We start from the raw sequence: 22,104 nt of genomic DNA, 5'->3' as shown, positions 1-22,104 counted from the left end.
CTCACATTGAAAACCAGTTACTTAGCGTGCTTAGCCAAAAGTGAAGTTTCATCACATGCTCAAATAAAGCAACTCTTCCAGTTTAGGCTGGCCAAGCCTAAAGTGTAAAGATGTTCAAGAGACAATTAGCATTTCTGTTTTGGTCATTTATGGACAGTGTAAGTGCAAAGTAATACCTGAATCAAAATATCTGTTGCCAGCAAACATGATAAGAATTTCAATAATTAAAAATCGAGTCAAATCGAAATGGAAGACTTTCATTCCAATTCACTAATGTTGTATGAACAATACCCAAAAATCATATAAATAATAACAAATAACATTTACAATTGATATAGTTTCAGCATGTGTCTGTCTGATCACCGATCATGGTTTCTCAACACATACATATGACAAAAGAGTATGGAGTATGCTTGTTAGAGAGCTGAATTCGAGGGACCAAAATAAACGCAAATCATCATAAGTTTGTTCGTCTTGCAGAATTATTGCATGGTAAGCCACAGCAAATTAGCATATCCACATAGCTGGAACTACTAATTACAAAACAACAAAAGGCACACGAACTATTGCAGCAAAAGACGCACAGAAGTGGCATCTAACAAAGGGGATGGTAGATGCTAGAAGATTGCAAGATCAGAAAACGTATAAACAATAACATCTTTTTTGCATGGGCACACAGCTTCCGACAATCAATATGACGAATAATTCGAATGCCATAATAACTGTTGATCTATTTCAATGATTCTTGGACAATCAACATCATTTTGACTAACATCTAAGCCTTTTCAAATGAGCAAATTTTAATGTTTTGAGTGGATCCAGTTTCTGGTACACCTATGTCTTATTTCCTCACTTCAATTATTATCATCTAAACATAAGATATACACAGACAACATGGTATCTGTCGGGTCAGGTAAGAAAAGCACAAGTTCATTCATATAGAAAAGTGAAAATAATGCAAATTGCAGATATGTAATTTACATGAGAATCGGATCATAGTTCAAGGCAGCAGCTATTAGTGTGACTGTATGAGAGAACTATTTCAACAAGTATAATGATTGCCGATAACAGCATAAATAAGTTGTGCAAGACACTGGACTTAAGAATATATACAAAGATATTACAGTATTCGCAGGCGCAAAATCCAATTCTAACATTAAGACCCTGTAAAATAAACAGCTATCCAGGTACAAGATAGATATGCATGACACAAACTTTTTCAACTAATCCTGATAAAATGAGTTCACCTGTCAAAACTCAAAAGCATATTATCTTATAATTATTCTATGTACTCTTTCTCCTTATGTGATGTAATACAGCAGGGGATCCTTCAAATAAATCTAATAAATAAGTCTCTAGATCCTCTGGTACATACTTAATGTATTTGCCTGCATGTCTTCCCTCCAGCTGACCGCTAAATCTCCCCATAAACGAGCGGTATGCAGGTATCACCTTCTCTGATATATTTATCCGCATCTCTTCACGAAGCTGGTCATCAGGTACCTTCCAAGCTGTCTGAACCCTGTATATTTCTTCAAAACACGCGTTGAAATTCTTAAACCTTTCCTTCAAAGCCATCCTTGATGCATTATTAGAGCTCCCTCCAACCCCTTCATCCCTCAAACAAGCCAAGGCCTTGCTCCAACAGGCTCTAAGGTACCCCGTAGCATACTGCCGTACCTGACCGCGGCGCTTACGAACCCAATTATCCCCCAAAACCTCTATAAGATCTGAGTCCTTCACTTTACGCACCAGGTAATGTAGATTGTTCATCAAAAACACCTGCTGCAATGCATGGTCTTCATAAAGTTTTGATTTTTCCTCAAGATTGTGCTCAAGTTCAGACATCAACAACAATATCTGTCGTCCAAGAGGGGACAAAGCTTCTAACTGGGACTCATCACCACCCAAATCATTTTTAAAGTGGTAAAGAGCCTCTTCACTGATTTCCAAAAGCGAATCCATAGCATTGCTATAATCCGCAAGCAGTTTCAGGTAATTCATAACATAACGAGGCAAAGGATGAACATCCCCAGTTATAACCGGCCTTCTGGAAGTCTCATTCCGAATACAACTCTCAAATTCAGCAAACGTCCCTTTCACAGCCTCCCCAAGTCCTCTAAGCACACCCTTCGCCTCAGTAATCACAAACTCATCCGTAACCATATCCTCCAATTCAGGCAAAGCATCTCTCAGAACTTCATACATATCCAAAATCCTAAACAGCTTCTCCGGCGACCTCTTACAAATGGCAACAGCTTCACCAAAATTCAACAACATCATAACACAACCTTTAGCTGTTTCATTGAAACACATCTCCTTCACATCCTCCAATTCACCGAAAAGACTATCACATAGCCTCTTCTCTCCACTCAACAAAACCCTAACAACAACCTTAGCAGCTTGCACCCAATTCTTCATCCTCTCATCCAAACTCTTCCACTCAAACTTCTGCACCTCTTCAATACTCAATTTCTCAACTCCCAGAATCGCCAAACACTCAACCAACGCGTCACGACGAACACTACTATAAACCTGCAAACACTCCCTCTCATAACCAGACCTAACCATCCGATCAATAATATCTTTCAAATTCAAAATTGATTCCGGACGAACTAAATCAACAAACAAATCATCACCAAGACTAACACCACGTTCATGAAACCTATGAGAACCAGGATCACCCGCATCACCAAAACTCCCAGAATTATCATCAAACCCACCCGCACCATCGTGCGAACTGAAAGACAACGAACTCCTCCGATTAGTACTACACCGGCTAACAGCATCAGGCGGAACAGTATTACAAATCAGCACATGTCGAAGCTCGTCCTCGAGCCTCGACATAGCAACTTGGATCGCGTTATCAGCACGATCCAATATAATCTTACCGGTTTTTACAGCGGAATTAATCGGCGGCGAGATCGTGAAGTGTTCCATCCATTGAATAATCTCATCAACAGCGTTGAAATAGACTTCAGGATCATTCGGAGGATCGAAAAGCGAAGTGGATTGACGAGAAGACTCGGTGGATAAGGAAGAATCGTCAAGTATGACTTTCTCCGCAGCTTCGAATCGGTCAAGGTCTTCGTCGTCGTCGTCGTCGTCGTCGGATTTGGAAGATTTGGAATCGTCGCCGTTGATAAGGTCGGTGATACCGGAGAGACGGTTGTCGAAGGTGGAGAAGATTAAGAGCATGTCTTCACGATCTTCTTTGGGAGCTTTTAGGCTTTTGAGGATCTGTTGTGCTGTTGCGAGAACTCGATCGTCTCCACCGGCACCGGTGGCTCCGCCGCCGCCGCCGTGGTTGGTGGTGGCGGCCATGGGAAGAATCGAATTAGGGTTTTGTATTGGATTTTGGGTCATAGAAGAAGAAGAAGAAGAATTGTGTGTGATGAATGAATGTGTAAGAAATGAAAATAGAATAGAATGGAAGAAATGTTTGTGAGAATTATTCTCGGATATGTCAGAATTTTTTTATTTATAATTTTAATTTATATATTTTTTTGTAGGAGATGATTGGGGTGGTTAGGTGTTGTTTGGAAATGGGATGAAAGAAAAAAACTTTAGGAAGAGAAAGAAGCTGTTGTGTTGTGTTGTGTTGTTTTGTGTTGGCTTGGCCGGCTACCTTGCTTGGAATTTGAAGCCTATCTTACAACTAAATCAGTTTTACCTCTAAAAAAGTAAAATCTGTTTTAAAAAATTATTTTATTTATAATTAATTAATTTTTGTTATTGTAGAAGCATCTAGACAAAAAAACAATTCTAGTCACAATTTCAAATAAATTTTTAAATGAAAAATAAATTAATCAAATCATCTAGATGAATTCTAGGATGAGGATTCAATTAAGTCCCTCACCGATGGATCACTTATAATAACAAATAAGAACTATTAGATTAATCAAACATATACATCATATTATACATTGTATACACTAGATCACACATCTTTTTCAATACCCTCCTCCTCTCCTTTCTCTGCTACCAAACGTCCATGTCCACCAATGTTGCCCTTGCATTTAACATTTTTTGGGGTGCTTAATTGGTTATGATGGCAGCCATGGAGAAGATGAATCAAGGTATTTCCCAAATGAAAGATCTTAAAATATCGTTTGGACCAATGCAAAGAAATAACTTCTTGGTTCATCGACACACCTTTATTTTTCCATTCAATTTTGTTTAAGAAAAAAAAAATAGAATTGAAAAAGATGTTGCAATGAAATGAAATCAAAAGAAAAGAGAATAATTGCTTGCTGCTCACTTTATTTTATTTCTAATTCACTGAAATCATTAAAAGAAATTATGTATGTATATGTTTTCCATTGTTGCCACATGCCAAGGCATCAAGGACACGAACACAAAGTTCAATTTACGAAGGTTCAATTTCATTTTCAAGCCGGAACAATATCTTCTCTGTATGCTTAACTTACGCGACAGCTGCATATGAAGTATCCAGATCTCCTATGAGTATTGTGGAAGATATGGGGGGCATGATTGTGTGTAGCAATCTTTCAAAGTTCTATTTTTATTTTTAAAAAATCCGAACCTTTCATCAAATCTGATGATGAATAAAAAGTGATCCATCGGTGAGGGACTTAATTGGACCCTCACCCTAGAATCCACCAATCATCTAATATCATTTTTTAAAACTTTTTTTTTTTGAAGGATCATGTTTTTTAAACTTCTTTTGGTGGAATTTCCTTTTTAAATTTTACCAGTTATATGTATGTATTCAAATTAAATTTATTTGGAAATTATCCTATTTCAGAGTCGCTCTTAGATGATGTGCGTTTTGGTTTGTCATTTGGATAGTAAGACAAAGTTACCTTACGAGTCACGCGCCGGAATATTCTTCCAAGATTTTGCTTTAAAATGGGTGACAAATATTCAGGTCTTACTTTTTCCTAAACAAAAAAAAAAAAAGATATACAGGTCTTACTTTGATTGTATTATTAAATAAAATAATTTTTTTGATGTGCATATGGAATCAAATTAAATTTCACCAAAAAAAGGAAATAAATTAATTTTTTGGATTTTGTTTTGAATAAAAAATATTATTTATATATTTTCTCATTTATGAAAAAAAAAAGAGGATTATAAAATAGTGATTCTATAATTTATTTATTTTTTGTAAATTAATATAATAAAATAGTTTGTCTAACATGTGCAATATGTTAAAGTAACTAAAAATAGGAGCACCCTTATGATATTTGCTAGTAGTGTACAATTCAAAATCATGTTTCGTCTAACCAAAAAGAAATAAAAAATCATGCTTCGTATGGTCTTCTAGGGTTTCCAAAGCTAGGGTTTCCAGTGCCTCCCCTTTCTTGGGCTACCGCCGCACCTTGGGCCAGATCCACCTTGTGAGAAGTTGATCTACATCTGATCCATGATCTAGATGTTTCCTGGTAGCCTTTATATATCGTCTATTTTCTCTACTTATGATCATCGCATCCAAACCCTAACCTTCATGCGTCTGTATGCGTTATGTTGTTTCTAAATTGAGTCTCCTTGTTTTCCTCTGCCATCCTTGAACACTGTTTGATTGGTCGAGTCCTTGCTGATCGTGAAATCCAGTCTGCCTATTTCAGTGAGCGTATGTTGCGCGCTTGGAAGCCAGACAAACATGTTACGATTACGAAATTCGTTGTTGATCGTTATTTGTTTCAGTTCCACCATAAGGTTGATGCGGCTCGCATTCTAGATGAAGGTTCGTGGTTGTATGATAACTTTCATATTGTTATGGACCGAATTGCTCCTGGCGTCGTTCCCAGCTTTGTTCCCTTGAATCATATCAATTTTTGGGTTCAAGTCCACGGTCTGCCACTTGGTTTTATCCAACCTAAAGTAGGTCAAGGTCTAGGATGTTTTTTAGGTACCCTAAAAGCTTATGATGGTCGTAATACAATCCATAGCGCTTATATGCATATCAAAGTTGCCATTGATGTTAATGTCCCCTTGAAAAAAAATGGCGTGTCCGTGCTAGTAATGGTTCCTTTGTGACTGTTAATTTGAAGTGTGAAAAATTGGGTGTCTTTTGTCACAGGTGTGGTTTACTCGGACATACGGAAAAAGTGTGCCCGAAGCTGTTTGAATTGGAATCTGATTATGGTGTTCGAAACTAAGGTGTCTATCTCAACCCCGCTTCACAAAGGATAGGTAATGCTGCAACTAACCGTTGGCTGCAGGACCCTATCCCTGCCACTATGCCGCGTCAAAACAACACTGTTGATGGTGCCTCTGCTGCTCGAAACACAACAAATGTAGGTACCGAAACTGTGCCGAATTTCAACGACATGATGCTTGTTGTCCAGAGCCATATAACAACTATCAAACATGATCTTCTTGCTGCCCATAACGCTGCCAAAGCAAAACAAGGTACATGTGCTAGCTTATCTTGTCAAATGCACTTTCTACCTTCTTCTTCAACATGCAACTCGTCATCCAACCTGCTGCCCAACCGACCTTTGGTGCTTGTCCTGCCTACTGTTTCTTTCCAACATGTTCGCAGTAGTGAATCACAAGATGAAGTTGGTTCTGAATTGAATAAAAGGAAAAGGATGCTGGGCGTTCAGAATGGTGACAAAAAATTATTTTTACGAGGACGAAAAAGAAAATCTGATAATTTTTTAGTGATTAAAAAATTATTTAACCCTAAAATTAATTTATACCAGCACAAAGTTTTTTCCAACATTTTAAATGCTACCATCCATAATCAATCAAAATTTCATCCAATTTACGTTTATGAATTTTTTGTTATTTCAATGAAAATAATAAACTAAATTAAATCTTTTTTTTTAAGAGACTAAAATGAATTATATTACCACAACGAAGGTCTTCCTAGCACAAGGCGTGCCAAGGAATAAAAACCTCAAAGTCGATACAAATAAAAAAGACTACATACAAGGCTAAAGCCTTCACCACAAAACAACCCGGCACAACACAACAATTAGCCTATTCCTAATAAAGTGAACATGCTAAGCCGCTAACCATGATATATCTTTTTATTTTTTAGATTACATGTTTTAAAGTATCTTTGTAAATTCTTAAAGAATTGGTTAAAAAAAAGCATAAATAAAGAATTGTAAGGGGGTGTATTTGACTGAAGTTTTAAAAGACAATATTTGTTTGAGAAGTTAATTGGTTGAAAATCTTTACCAAAAGACTTAACGCAACAACAAAAAATAGAACAAATAATAATGGAAATCAAACTAAACAACCAAGCAACAACAAATTCAATCAAAATTTAAATTCTAACACTTGAATTTACTGTCCGACTCAAACTACTTTGAGTTTGAATGAATCGGTTTAGGTTGGACCTGAACTTGAACGAGTTTAGGTAAAATACAAATTGGTTTGGGTGACCGGATTGATTGGGTCAGTTGGACCGTAAACACCCCTAAACAAAATGCATTTCTTATACCATCTAAAAACATTTTTTTTATTGTGGTGTAAAACAATCTCCCCTTAAAATGCTTTAATATTCAAGATTTTGATAAAAGTTGCACGATTTAAAATTTCAACAAAATCACATTACTGACCAACCAATAAAGTTGGTATTGAAATTTATGTTGGCTAAAACTGAATTGTTTGAACAAAATTGCAAGGTACATGTTGATGAAGCTCTAAGACTTTTAACTACTTTATAATGGATTGATGCGATGAATTTAGGACCTATAGACTTTGAGCTTGATGCCAAAAACAAATTCAATATCTTGTCATCCTCTAAACATGATATCATCGAGTTTGGGATGATTATTCAAAAATATAAAACTATTTTCACACGGTATTATATAAACTCAAGTGCTTAGTTTGTTCAGAGACAAGCAAATGAAGCAACTTGTAAGTTAATTTAAGGCAATCACACTATCAGTTAGTTTTGAGATTTTTTTTTTTATACAAGAGTTAGTTTTGAGATCCTGATTGATATATAGATTATGTTAGACACATTTCGATTACTTTTTTTAAAAGACACATTTTAATTATTTTTTTTAAGGAAAAATACACATTTTAATTATTTTTTGAAGGAAGACACATTTTAATTATTAAAATGCTATAAGCTTATTTCTCTAAATTATATTTTAATAGATTTAATTCTTGGAATCAATTCCAGTTTAGAAACTTCGAAATCATATTCTAAATTTTGAAGTGTGAATTGAAACCTCTTTCATTGACATGACACCCCAACTAATTTTGGGGCAAGTTGATTCAGTCAAACAGATTGACCACCCAACGAATGAACGAAACATGCAGATTTAAATTTTAATCATATTATGTTTATATAGAGTTGACCACTGATTGATTGAAGGCTTTTCATTCGATCTCTTTATTAAACTTCTCATTAATCAATCAACTTGCTGGTGAATGTCTATCTCGTTTTTATATTCCGCATTAATTGCAATTTTATTCTAATCAACCGGTAAGTTGTTTCTCAATTAAAAAAACCAGTAAATTGTTTCACACTAACACTAGCAAAGAATTATATATATTCACCAAAAGGAACAAAAAAAGCTAGAAAGTGGAAATCATATTCGAATTTCTAAAAGTTGCCGTTATATGATTTTAAATTAAATTCTTTTCACAAAAAAATTATTGTAAATTAAATATTTAAAAAAATTAAAATAACTGTAATATCAACAATTAACATATACGCTTCTCACATGAATAGTTTGATGGATGCAGCTATGGTGCATAAGGAAATCCTTATGCATCCTGCATAAATCAAGAAATAGTTTTGGTGTACAACTCATAGAAACCATTTTCACAGCAAAATGATTTTGACATAATTTTATGCAGGGTGCTGGAAATCTTTATGCAGGGTGTTGAAAACCATTAAGTACATCTAATCATTTTGGAGTATAACTCACATAAACCATTTCTGAATTTATGCAGTCCTTATGCACCATAACCGCACCCTAGTTTGATATGTGACCTAAATAACACACCGAATGCGTTTTATAACAGAAGTACAATGGAGAATGAATATGATTTGATAAGAGAGTTAATTGAAATTCTACGATTCATTGCAAAAAAATATAGAAAGAGATTTTAGGAAAAAGAATTGAGTTTTAAAGGTGGAGATAAAAGAAACATATAGGAAGAACATTCAAATAATAAATTCTCGTACAATGGTACATGGTTTGAACGCCAAAAACTGATATAACCACTAATATACTATCATTTGCGTATATAAATATAAATAAATTTTAGATTTTATATTGGATCTAACTCATCCTTACAATATCTAAGAGACGCCGAACTAAATCTACCCCTTCAAATCCAACCCAATGAAGGTGTTGGAGGCTGCAACAAAGGTAGTCTCCAGCCCAAATGCCCGTATTAGGCGACTAGGGGCGGACCGCAGTAAAGGTGGAATCTACAACACACCCTATCATAGTTGAGACCAATGGAAGCTTGGACCAATGGACCTGAAGCGTGGGTGATGTGGGAATCCCAACGGCAAATCTAGGAGGATAGTCTTGAATACCATCTTAAAATTTGTGATTGGTTCTAAAATAATATCACAAAACTAGTTTATAAGGTGATGAATGTGCATGCTTTATAAACATTATACATGTTATATTTCTAAACGATGTGAGACTAAATTCACCCCTTCAAACCCAACAAAATTAAAAATAACAATGAATTCTTGACCATACATAAATAAAAACAATATAAATAAAATCATAAAAATCCGAAAATTGCTGAAGTTCTAGTTAAAAAAAAAGAAAAACTTATTGACGTTTTATTGTTGATATAAACAGAAAAAAAATGTGATGTAAAACTGCTATAAATAGAAAAGGTTATTCTATAAGCTTTCTAAACATCTTTTTCTTTGGCTAGAAGCCTAGAACTAAAAAAAGTTGATAAAGTTTTTTTTTTTCTTCCTGATACTACTGTAAACAGAAAAAGGGTCATTTACGCTAGTAATCATAACGAAGGAGTTCCCATTCGAAGCAGTCCAAGGGCATGACATCTCTTCCCCTAGATAAGACGTGCATTCTTGAGGTCATTGTCCTGGCCGTTGGCTATCAAACATACTACTACTATCAACTACCATGAAGCGATGAATGAATATCTCAATTTTCAAAATAATCACTAACTAAGGAGGGTGTATTGGATTAGAATTTTAAAGGACAATTTTTGTTTAAAAAAGTCTTGAAGATTTTAAAAGATTTTGCAGAATTTTTATGACTTTGATGATTTTAAAAGACTATTAAGGATTTCAATGGATTTAATTTATAAAATTTTAAAGGATTTGAAATGATTTTGTGGATTTCAAGAGATTTTATGACTTTTAAGAAATAATTGGAAAGAATGATCATAACACATTCTCTTTCACAAAATCTCAATAAAGACACTTTTATTTATTTATTTTACTTTATTTTTTTAGGGGGGGGGGGGGGGGGAAGGAGGGAGAGAGTGAGAGAGAGAGGGGAGAGGAAGAGAGAGGGAGAGAGAGAAGGGAGGAGAGAGAGGGAGAGATAGTAAAATCTTAAAAGAAAAAACAATCATAAGAAATCTCATGTTTTCATGAAAGACTTTTTTATGATAAAATTTCACTAGAAAATTCCACAAAATCCATCAAAATATGATTTATTAAACAATCCTTCGAAATTTGAATGATTTTGAATACCACTAGACTTTTTTTAAATGATTAAGAGTCTTGATTGAATACCACAAGACTTTTTCATGATAAAAAAAGTCTTTTAAAATCCCTTAGAATCATGATCCAATACACCCCCTAAAAAGGCTTTCTAATTATGGAATACGACTTTAATAAACCCTCTCACGCCCAACATTATTGAGACGCGTGAATATAAATGATACAAAAACCTAATAGCAGAATGAATCTTGAATCAAAATTTTATACGGTTTTAGAATTTGTGGTTGGGCCTAACACAACCCTACAAAACTGGTTAGTGACTTGTGAAGTGAGATTGCCCCCACATATAAACACATGTTCAAACCATCTCATCAAATGTGAGACTCTTTTAACATAATGCCATGATTTAAATGGATTTTCTAAACTGCAACAGTCAAATCTCAACATAGTCTATAGATTAGTATTTTTAACAAAGTCAATGAATAGTTTTCAATTCTAACATGATTTAAAAATTGTAAATTTGTAATTATGGATAAGGTTGCATATTTGGCAAACAGGCAACATCATATTCCACACTATTTCCAGAACTTCCCTATAGTTGTCACTTTTCACATGTTTGGTTTTTTTTGGTTAGGTTAGCTACTAAAAGCCAAAAACTTGGTTTCCAAATCGGTATTTCCTAGGAACCTCACTTTATTGATATCGAAAACTCCCTCACATCGATGAGATAGTTCTATATCAAGCCCTGCACAAATTCTCAAACTATTTACATCACTGTGACGTTTGACATAATTTATCATGGTTGTTTCTCTTGGTAGGTGTCATTTTCTTATGTGCATTGTGTAGTAGTAATTGATTGCTTATATTCACATGTGAATGTGTTTAATCCTGCAGCTATTTGCCCTTGAAAGTTGTAAGCCTTAACGCGTTATTATTAGATAATCACAAGATCATGATCCCATACAGCTAACCATTGTTTATATTACTTCATACTAGTTGGTCTCTACTATTGCAACTAAATAATCTAACATGTACTATAATATGAAATGTACAGGATAAGCTTCCTCCTTGCAATAGGTGTAACTCATAATCACAAATTGTAAATGTTTCATCTATAATAAAATGTTATTTATTGGCTATAATTTTTGAAAATAAACCGAGAGAAAAAGGAAAACTGTATAAACTTTTATGAGTATAACAATAGAGGCGTTGTTTCTGTCGGGTAGACATCCTCTTTATTTGTCAAAGAATGAGAAATTGAGAACTCTATATAGTAGTACTATAATTTAGAGTGTATAAAGACCTATGCATCAGTTCAAGATGCTAAAGTAGTGGCTTCACAACTGTCATGTACACATGCCAAGACATCTTTGTAATCCCTTGAAACGGTAAAAGAGTCATAAACATTTCCATCGCTACTTTTCTTGTATTCAAAGAGGAGGGATGAATGATTGAATGCTGTCAACTTGACAAATCCGAAGTCATAGTCTCTGTAAAGACTCCAACTTGGAGTTACTTGGCTGAAATTGGACAAGTGGCTTCCTGCTCCTCCAACAACAACATGAATTGTTCCATTCACAATGCCGGAATAATGTGACTTTTCTTTATTCACACATTGATTCTGCATATGTATTTGGTTCATCAGAAAGTTAGCACTAGCATGGGAGTAATTAAAATAAAAACTCACCAATGAAACAGAAGGAATTAGAGTAAATAGGCAATTCAGTCCTTCAAATTGTAAGTGCCAATCAATCCAGTCTCTCAAATTTGTGAAATAACAAAATTAGTCCCTTAATTTCAACATCAGTCAATTTATTCATTTTGAAGGTTCTATCTTCTATGTTTGTCTTGATGTAACAAGACACTTTAAATCAATATGTAGGTCTTTCTTTGGTTTTTATTGATGTTTATAAACAAATATTTTAGTGAAAAGGACTAAATTAATTGAATTTCTTTAACTTGAGGGACTAATTTGCTATTTCGTAAATTTCAGGAACTAAATTGATCGACCATCACAATTGCGAGGATCAAAATGTTCATTTACTCGAAGGAATTATAATAGTTTATGCAAGATGAACTAGCATCAATCCATAGATCACTTCAACAATTACAAGACAGAGAAAAACACACCATAAGATAAATTGTGGACCTACCAAACATGCAAGTTGGTTGAACTTTAAAAATAAAATAAAAAATTGATTGCATATTTGACTATTGTCCTTACCTGATAAACGGGGCATGTCCTTTCGTAGTTATGGACATGGCCATAAAATGCAATATCTACTTTGTATTTCTGCCAAAGTCTCTGCAAACTTTCCCTTCCCATTGGCTCTGCAAATGACCCTTCCATTCCATACCAAAAGTCAGAGGAATATCCAAGCACACGATGCGCAGCAAAGATCAACCAGGGTTGTTTTTGTCTGTCCACTGTTGCAAGACAATGCTCGATGAATTTGTACTGTTCAGATCCTTCTCGCCAATCATGTTCAGTGTCAGCTATGCAGAAGCGAAACATGCCATAATCCGTTGCATACCTGAAAGATCAGAATCTTGTTCATACTACAACTTGGATATACAATATTAGAACCACATACTTATTCGAATCTTTCATGAAACTGAATTTACCAAAACTTTGCTCTGTTTTCAGCTGGAACATAAAACATGGTCTCAGCCAAAACTCCACACTCGCCGCCTGAATCTGTAACGTCATAAAAGGATCCTGAGTTGGGCCAATCACGTTCATGATTACCACTGCAGGATGATTGCAATCATTATTCAATATGCAAGTAACAACTTAATCTAATTCACATGCCGATGTTACAAGTTATGGACAATAAAAACAAACCTGGCAATCATATATGGTACTGTTGATGCAATTGGTTCCACTTGAGCTGTGAATTGGTCCCACTGTGAGATGTATCCGTTTGCATATGTTATATCTCCTATGTGGAAAACAACGTCTATATTTTTTAAATCCTCGATAAGCCGGTCAGTGGTGTTAAGTGACCCAGGTTGGTAGTTGCTATACTCATTTGAACCATCACGCTCGGCCTGAAACACATTAAGCAAAAGAAATTTATTGAAATCATTGTAAATTTATTTAAAGCTTATCTTTATGACTTTTTGAGATGCACAGTTACTTATTGAATTATCGCAATCACGTTATTTTTATCATTTTTATTTATTTTCTAATATTCTTTTATTCAGTGGATGATATATATAATGGGCATGTTAATATTGTAAGCCAATATCGATCAATCAGTTGATAGTATCGTTGAGCCAATTGATCTTCAAAATTATATATTGAAGAGATTCTGAATACATTTTTCGGGTAGAATAATCAAAAATATACATAGAGCTATTCTATGCCCAAAGATTCTAGTATCTAATATGCTAACAGGTGCAATCTTTTGTCCGAAGTGATATTTGATTATCCTACACCAAAAGGTTGAGATATTCAGTGGTAAAAATCCTTACTTTGCCGAATCATAAATTTGGCAAAAGATTGCACTTGGTAGCATATTAGATTCTTTCTCAAAGACAATTTCAGACAATCTTCCTTCTCTACTATATAAATTGTGTTTTGAAACGATTAATGTTACCTTCCCCATGTCACCAAATATGACAACACGTTGCAGTGAGTCCTGTCCAGGATAAGGCGATGACTTAAATGAATATTTCTTGCTCCAAATGTACGAACCATCAGGCAAAAGATGACCTAATCGGTATGCATACCTGAAAAATGTATTTAAGAAAGCTATAGAACAGACTCTGAAGTTCCCCATTGTGTTATGAACATAAATGGATTTCTGAATGCATACACTAAATTTGGCCACAGATTTTTGAGAAAACTTGTGTGTATGAAACCAGGGTCACGCCAACCAACAGTTCGTGCAGGTGAACCTGCAGAGTGAGGGTTGCAAAAGAACCATATTATGAAGTATAGCTACAAATGAAATGGAGCCTACTCTCAGTTTCTAGGAATACAGAGTTTCTAACATATAGAAAATATATGATCAACATTCCAGCATTTGAATCCAGGGGAACAATGAAGAAATAGTTTATGATAAAACATCGTCAAAACACATTAAACACAAAAAAGAAAAATAAAGAGAAACAAGATTTGATGACGATGGGAAAAGCATTACTGCCATGGGATGACTTCTGTTTAGTGAAGCCTCAAGCCTATTTCTGTAACAAGTTAGATTTTTGATTCTTTGTTTCTTATGCCTTTGCACATTCTGTTTCATAAGGAGTCACTCTAGTATAATTTTCTGAACAAAGTTTTTGCTCCTTCATATATAAGCTATAGGGAACATTATAGGGGCCTTAGAGAGCAGGGAAAATGTATATAAACCTCCTGATATCAGTTTATTCAGTTTTAGATCAATTGATGATCATGATGACTCTTAGCAAGTTCATAAAATTGCAGAATGTCACACCGAAATTCAGTTGATCATGTCATGCAACAAAAATACCAAATATATTAAATACTAACTGGATTAGGCTGTATATGCAATAATAATCCAATGTGACGCCATGCTAAGAGAATTAATAAACCATACCACACATGCTGTTGCGACCAAATGTCAATGTTCCAGCAGGACTTTGCACAGGCGTTTTTCCCTGAGGACCCCATTCAACAAACGGTGTAGCTTCCTTAATGTCATATCCACTTGTCCATGTAACTGTCATCTGCACAAGACAATAACAATAATACCTGAACCCACTTGCATGGCTCTAATAGACATGGTAGAATGTTCAAAAAACGAAGTAACATAGATTATCTGTCTTGGGAAATTGGTTAATTTTAAATTGATGATTCATATAACAGAACGGCCTCATAGTAAGGAATACAATTATTTTGGTGAGCATAATATCAAGGACCTCAAAGTATAGAAACAAACTTACTTCATCCCAAGATTTCCCTTGAGCAAGGCGAGGATATAAAGGCGCTTTAGGATTGGCAAATGATATGAAATTGGAAACCGCCACAAGTTTAGGCTGCAGTGCTTAGTCATATGATTAATAGTTAGCAAACGATATCATCACACGCATATTCTGAATGAAGATAGGCTAGTTTGACATCAAGTAGCATATTATAACAAATATGTAAACAAATGTAAGAGTCCCGAACATACATTCGATGTTCCGCCTGAAAATAGCGCAAAGGAGAAATCTGCACGTTGATTGATCAACTGAAATCTCAAAGAGGCTTTTCCTGTCTTGGTATAGCGTGAGTTTGAGTAATTTGAGAACTTGTACTGGTACAAAGATTCAAATGAATTAAATGAGTAACGCACAACTTAGAAAGCTAAATCAAAGATATACAGAGACTGATTAACAACATATACCTTTATTGGGGCCGAGCATATGAACGGAATCTGTTCTTTTGGATCATTTACAGGTGGACAGGATGATGAACTGCCATCGTGAAAATAAATGTCATTTAGTTCTATTAGGAGTAAATCAGCATTTTCGTCATAGAAATTGTTAGAGTCAGTAAATTTAGTTCTTCAAATTGGCAAAATATCATTTCAGTCCCTTAAATTGAACAATGTTAGTCAATTTATTCATTTTTCAAATTCACCAGAATGTTACTAAAAGTTTTATGTTTGCAAGAGACTATTCAAGTCAATATGCAGGTCTTTCATTGGTTTTGAATTTTGATGGATGTTTTACTAAAGAGATATTTTGACGGAGGTACCAAATTGACTGTCTTCAATTTAAGAGACTAAATTGCTACATAATTCACAAATTTGATCGACTAAATTGCCTCGATCCTTACAATTTCGAGAATGAAAATACCGATTTACTTTATCTTTTAGCATTAATTACATGTGCATACTTCAACACTAGATAGATATGCATTACTTGAAATTTGCAGGAGAGAAAACTCCAACCCAATCATCAACAGACGGATCAGGAAAATCAATATGAACGGTCATCCATTGAGTATCCTCACCCTGAAATCAAAGCACACAACAACGAGTCAACTAAAAAAAAACAACGAAAGTCAACAGTTGAAAATGTTACCAAGTTCAAGTAAGGATGTTATGTTATTGTTACCTTAACGCCGAGGATAGAAGGAGTGGCTGTAAGTGAAGCATTACTGTGAAGTGACACAATGGTTTTGTGAATGGCGATTTTGGAGAGTGGTTGTTCACCAAATCCATTAGCATGAGCAGAACACAAAACGATGTTTGAGTTGAGTAACAACCATGCTAAGGTTGCTACTAGAATAATCATGTTGTGCCTGTGCCTTATGCTCTCTTGTTTCATTTCGTTGAACTCAAGAGAGGTTAGTTTGGCTGGGATCGAATTAATATGTGAGTTAAAAGATGCCTATAATTATATAGTATATTCCACTTCGACTTTCTTCTTACTATGATTGTTTCTGTGTTGTGAAACTCAAAATAATCAATTATTACGACTTACGATTTGATGAAGAAACTCCAATTTATGTTTTATTTTTTAAGGGTGTTCTCTCAATTTATTTAAAGAAATAATCAATCTATTTAGGACGAACAACTTTTAGATGAAATAATGTTTTTAACCTTTAATAAATACACAAGTTGTGGTTTAGAAGTTATGGTTCAATTGATAAATGCCGAAATTGTAAGGTCGGATGTCATAACTTGAGTTCGAACTCAGGCTCACAGTTGTGTGTAAGTCATTTTTTTTTTTTGGTACAAAGTTGTATGTAAGTTTAATTTCAGTGGTTTACACTTCATCTAAAAAAAAAAAACGTTGTGTTTTTATAACGCATAATTATAAATATTTTAGATGAGGAATGAATTCTCTCGATTTGAATTTTCTCATTTTTTTTTATCAACCGCAGCATCTCATTTTATGAATTTCTATGCATATCTATTAGATAAGGAATGGATTCTCCTAATTTAAATTCTTTCGTCTCTCTTTTTTTATTTTTTTTTATCTTTTTTATTTTATAATTTGCAACATCTCAATTCGTACTGTGTTAAACGTGCGCGCGTGCACATACATATATACACTCAAGAATCAGTTATCTTTGTAATGTGTTTGTTTTTTTTTTTTTTGGAATTTTTCTGGAATTTTTGTTGTTGAAGGTTGATGGAGATGATATGAAGATGAAAAAGATGAAGAAAATCTAACGTTTTTGAATTAAAACTAACGGAAAAGACCAAAATGTGTAACAAAGATAAATTAACGGATTAAAATAAATCGAATTTTAATTAAGAAACCGAAAATACAATTTAGCCATAAATTTTTAGTCTAACAAGTTTCAATCATAAACCAATACACACACACATACTACATCATATAAGATAAGAAAAGGTGTGTGGATTTATGAGGAAAAAAAGGAGTGGAATTGTATTGGTCTTACCAAATCAATCACATCCGTGCTCTTAGGGCTGCTCTTGTTATTTTTGAGGCCATGTCTGGTTTGAAGGTGAATTTTCATAAGAGTAGTTTGGTTGGTGTGAATATCGCTCCCTCTTGGTTAAGTGAGGCGGCGTCTGTTTTAAGCTGCAAAGTGGGTAAGGTGCCGTTTTTGTACTTGGGCATGCCTATTGGGGGAAATTCTCTGCGTTTGAGTTTTTGGGAACCTTTTGTGAATCGCATTAAAGCTAGGTTGTCTGGGTGGAATAGTCGTTTTCTATCTTTTGGCGGCCGTCTGGTTTTGTTGAAGTCTGTTTTGACCTCTCTGTCTGTCTATGCGCTTTCCTTCTTCAAAGCTCCATCAGGTATAATCTCTTCCATTGATTCTTTATTTATTAAATTTTTTTTTTTTGGGGGGGGGGGGGGGAGTGAGGATCATAGGAAAATATCTTGGATAGGTTGGCATGATGTGTGCCTTCATAGGGAGTTTGGAGGTTTGGGGGTGAGACGGTTGAAAGAATTCAATTTGGCTTTATTAGGAAAGTGGTGTTGGAGGATGCTAATTGATAGGAGTGGCTTTTGGTATCGAGTCTTAGTCGCCCGTTATGGCGAAGTAGGCGGGAGGTTGGAGGTTGGGGGCCGGAGTTGTTCTTCTTGGTGGAGGGAGATAGGGCGGATTAGAGACGGGGGAGGTGTTATAGGTGGAGGTTGGTTTGGAGAGTGTGTGTCTAAGAAGTTGGGGAATGGTTCAGACACTTTGTTTTGGTTTGATAAATGGTTAGGGTCGGTGTCTTTTTGTGAGCGGTTTCCTAGGTTGTTCGATCTCTCTGTGAATAAATTCATTTCGGTGGCAGATTTGTTTTCTCTTGGTGTAGAGCGGGGTGGGGAGGCGTGGAAGTGGAGGAGGAGGTTGTGGGCTTGGGAGGAGGAGGAGTTAGAGGAGTGTAGGGCCTTATTGACTGATGTTTCTTTGCAAGATTCTGTTTCAGATAGGTGGGTTTGGTTGCCAGATCCTATTGTGGGTTACTCTGTTCGCGGTTCATATCATATGCTGACTTCTAGAGACGTTCCTCCGAGGGATCCTGCAACATCTTTGATTTGGCATAACCAGGTGCCGTTGAAGGTTTCTTTATTTGCTTGGAGGCTACTTCGTGATAGATTGCCTACTAAAGCTAATTTGGTTCAAAGACGGGTGCTTGACTCAGAAGCTTCATTGTGTGTTTCAGATTGTGGCATGAGTGAAACAGCGCAACATTTGTTTCTATCTTGTGATGCTTTTTCATCGTTATGGCCTCTGGTGCGCCATTGGCTAGGAATTCTAGGGGTTGACACCAATGTTCTTCTTGATCATTTTCTTCAGTTTGTGAATTTGACAGGTGGAGGGAAAGCTACTAGAGACTTTCTTCAGCTTATTTGGCTTTTGTGCGTTTGGATGGTACGGAACGAACGTAATAATAGGCTTTTCAATAATGTTGTAACTTCTATTCCCAGGTTGTTAGACAAAGTCAAATATATGTCTTTAGCCTGGTTGAAAGCCAATAAGGTTGTTTTTAGGTTTGGTTCTGAGATGTGGTGCTCAAGTCCCTTACAATGTTTGGGCATCACGTAATGGTTTGTTTGGTGGTTTGTATGACTCTTTATTTGTAGAGTAGTTCTTTTGGCACACCTTGTGCTAGAAGAGTTGCTTTTGGTGATTATTATAATTCCATTTTTGTTTGTTCAAAAAAAAAAAAAAAAAAAGATATATACTCAAACACAATTTTAAGGTAAGATTCATTTGCGAGCTACTCATACATTTTAAAGTAAGACTACACGTTGTGTTTTAAGCACGTGGCTTTGTCCACAACTCCTATAATGCAACTTCAACACTTCCAACGTTATGAAGAAGACACCAAAACAAACTCTTGAGGTAGCGTTGATTTGTTTGCGAGTTTTGAGGAAAAGAGAGTAGAGTTGTTTGGAAAAAGAAAGGAGTAAGTGGAAGAAATAAATGACAAAACGAGGAGAAGGTTTTAGATGTTCTTTTTTTTTTTTTCTTTTTTTTTTTTTTTTCATAATACAAAATCTTCATCATTTTAGAAACTCAAAAATTGTATTGGAGGAAGTTTTGAAAGGTTTACATGAATTCTTCAAATTTAATTTATATAGTTATAATATCATTAAAGTTAAAAATATATTCATTATAAACATTAATTTATCATTCTCTATCAAATCATTCTTTAAAAAAATGTGAAAGCTTTTACCACTTTTTCTATATTTTCAACCCTCCAAAGCCTTCCATCCCCTTCCCATTCAAACTCCCAAACAAAGCTTAAAAGTATGTTTGGATGAGGTAATTGAGAACAATTCAAATGATTCAATTAAATTACTTTTGTTCGGATGAAGTAATAAAAAACAATTCATTGTCATCGTTTTTGGGCAACTTTTATAATTTTTTTTGTGCCAAATTTGAAAATTGAAATTAGGGGTTAATTTTCAAATATAAATTTTTTTGAGGGTCAAATTATAATTTTTGAAAAATTTGAGGGGTCAATTTGCAATTTTTGGAAATTTATTGGGGTCAAATTGAAAAATTTGAGGACTAGAATGCAAAATTTGAAAAATTATAACAATGGAAATTTATGTGTCATTTGAAATTATCTAAATTTAATTTGAACAAAATACTTCATAAATTTCCATCATTTTGAAAATTCTTCAAATTATCATCCAAACAATGAAATTCACCTAAAAGTATTTGAATTTACTCAAAACATTACATAACCTAAAAACATTCTTCCATCCAAACACACTCTTAACACGTGTGTTTGGATGAGGTAATTGGAAAATTTTAAAGAATTTAGAATCCTAAGCAATTTAAATGATTCAATTCAATTACTTTCATTTTTCAATATTTTTGTTTGGATGGAGAAATAAAAAATTTCATTGCCGTCATTTTTGGGCAAATTATATAAATTTTAAATTTGTTGGGCCAAATTTAAAAATTAAAATTAGGGGTCAATTTGTAAATTTCAAAAATTTTGAGGGGCCAAATTATATTTTTTTTTTAAATTGAGGGGTCAATTTTCAATATTTTAAAAATTTATTGGGGTCAAATTGAAAATTTGAGGACCAAAATGCAAAATTTGAAAATATATAACAATGAAGAATTTTGAAATTCTTAACTTTGAAGCATTTATTGGGGTGAATTCCATTGTTTGGATAATAATTTGAAGCATTTTCAAAATGATAGAAATTTATGAAGTATTTTGTTTAAGTTAAATTTAGAGAATTTCAAATGACACCTAAAAGCTAAGAATTTTAAATTTCTTCATTGTTGTTATTTTTTATATTTTGCATTTTGGTCCTCAAATTTTCCAAAAATTTCAAATTGACCCCAAAAATTGCAAATTGGTCCCTCAATTTTTTCAAAAATTATAATTTGACCCCTCAACTTTTTGAAATTTACATTTTGACCCCTAATTTCAATTTTCAAATTTGGCCCAAAAAAAAAATTTATAAAAGTTGCCCAAAAATAATGACAATTAATTTTTTTTATTACTCCATCCAAACAAAAGTATTTAGAAATGAAAGTAATTTAATTGAATCATTTAAATTTCCTAGAATTCTAAATTCTTTAAAATTTCTCAATTACCTCATCCAAACACACTCTTAGGTGTCATTTGAAATTCTCTAAATTTAACTTGAACAAAAAAATACTTCATAAATTTCCATTATTTTGAAAATTATTTAAATTATTATCCAAACAATGGAATTCACCTCAAAGTATTTGAATTCCCTCAAAACATTCCCCCATCCAAACACACTTTAAGGGAATTTAGAAGTTTGAAGTGATGTTTTAGTTGATGGTTTTGACTTGTAGTTGTGAACATGAGAAACGGTTAAATCCATTTTGATTGACTTTGATATGGAACATATATGAATGTATGAAACGTAGAAAGCAAATTTGGTGGCTTGTTATTCATCTGTTTGCATAGTTTTAAAAATCAGTTCGGTGATCGATTCAGTAAAGATACTGAGTTACTGAGTTATTGGTTGAACCACTGAGTCATTGTTCGAACCATATAATTAAATTAGATTGAGTTGAATAATTCGATCATATAACTCGGTCTCTATAAAATTTGTATTTACGACTATGT

At 34.2% G+C, this 22,104-nt stretch overlaps 2 protein-coding genes across 2 annotated transcripts; both read right to left on the bottom strand.

Annotated features, from left to right (window-relative positions):
* Positions 1 to 996: 996 nt before the first annotated feature.
* Positions 997 to 3,605, bottom strand: LOC11413559 (exocyst complex component EXO70B1). The gene has a single exon (XM_003608787.4). The coding sequence runs from the start codon at positions 3,364 to 3,366 to the stop codon at positions 1,285 to 1,287; it is 2,082 nt and encodes a 693-aa protein (XP_003608835.1). The 5' UTR covers positions 3,367 to 3,605; the 3' UTR covers positions 997 to 1,284.
* An 8,194-nt stretch (positions 3,606 to 11,799) lies between these two features.
* Positions 11,800 to 16,918, bottom strand: LOC11426370 (probable inactive purple acid phosphatase 27). Its single transcript, NM_001421256.1, has 12 exons — positions 16,676 to 16,918; positions 16,481 to 16,572; positions 15,961 to 16,030; positions 15,748 to 15,870; positions 15,518 to 15,610; positions 15,172 to 15,301; positions 14,428 to 14,509; positions 14,209 to 14,341; positions 13,452 to 13,657; positions 13,232 to 13,357; positions 12,831 to 13,140; positions 11,800 to 12,227 (listed from the first exon to the last, which is right to left on the bottom strand). Exons 1-12 carry the CDS (start codon positions 16,886 to 16,888, stop codon positions 11,922 to 11,924), a joined length of 1,884 nt encoding a protein of 627 aa, NP_001408185.1. The 5' UTR covers positions 16,889 to 16,918; the 3' UTR covers positions 11,800 to 11,921.
* Between the last annotated feature and the right edge of the window lie 5,186 nt (positions 16,919 to 22,104).

This window comes from Medicago truncatula, chromosome 4 (assembly GCF_003473485.1).
Source record: "Medicago truncatula cultivar Jemalong A17 chromosome 4, MtrunA17r5.0-ANR, whole genome shotgun sequence".
Taxonomy (NCBI): Eukaryota; Viridiplantae; Streptophyta; class Magnoliopsida; order Fabales; family Fabaceae; genus Medicago; species Medicago truncatula.
The sequence above is the reverse complement of the archived record's forward strand: the minus strand, read 5'-3'. Positions and strand labels throughout refer to the sequence as shown.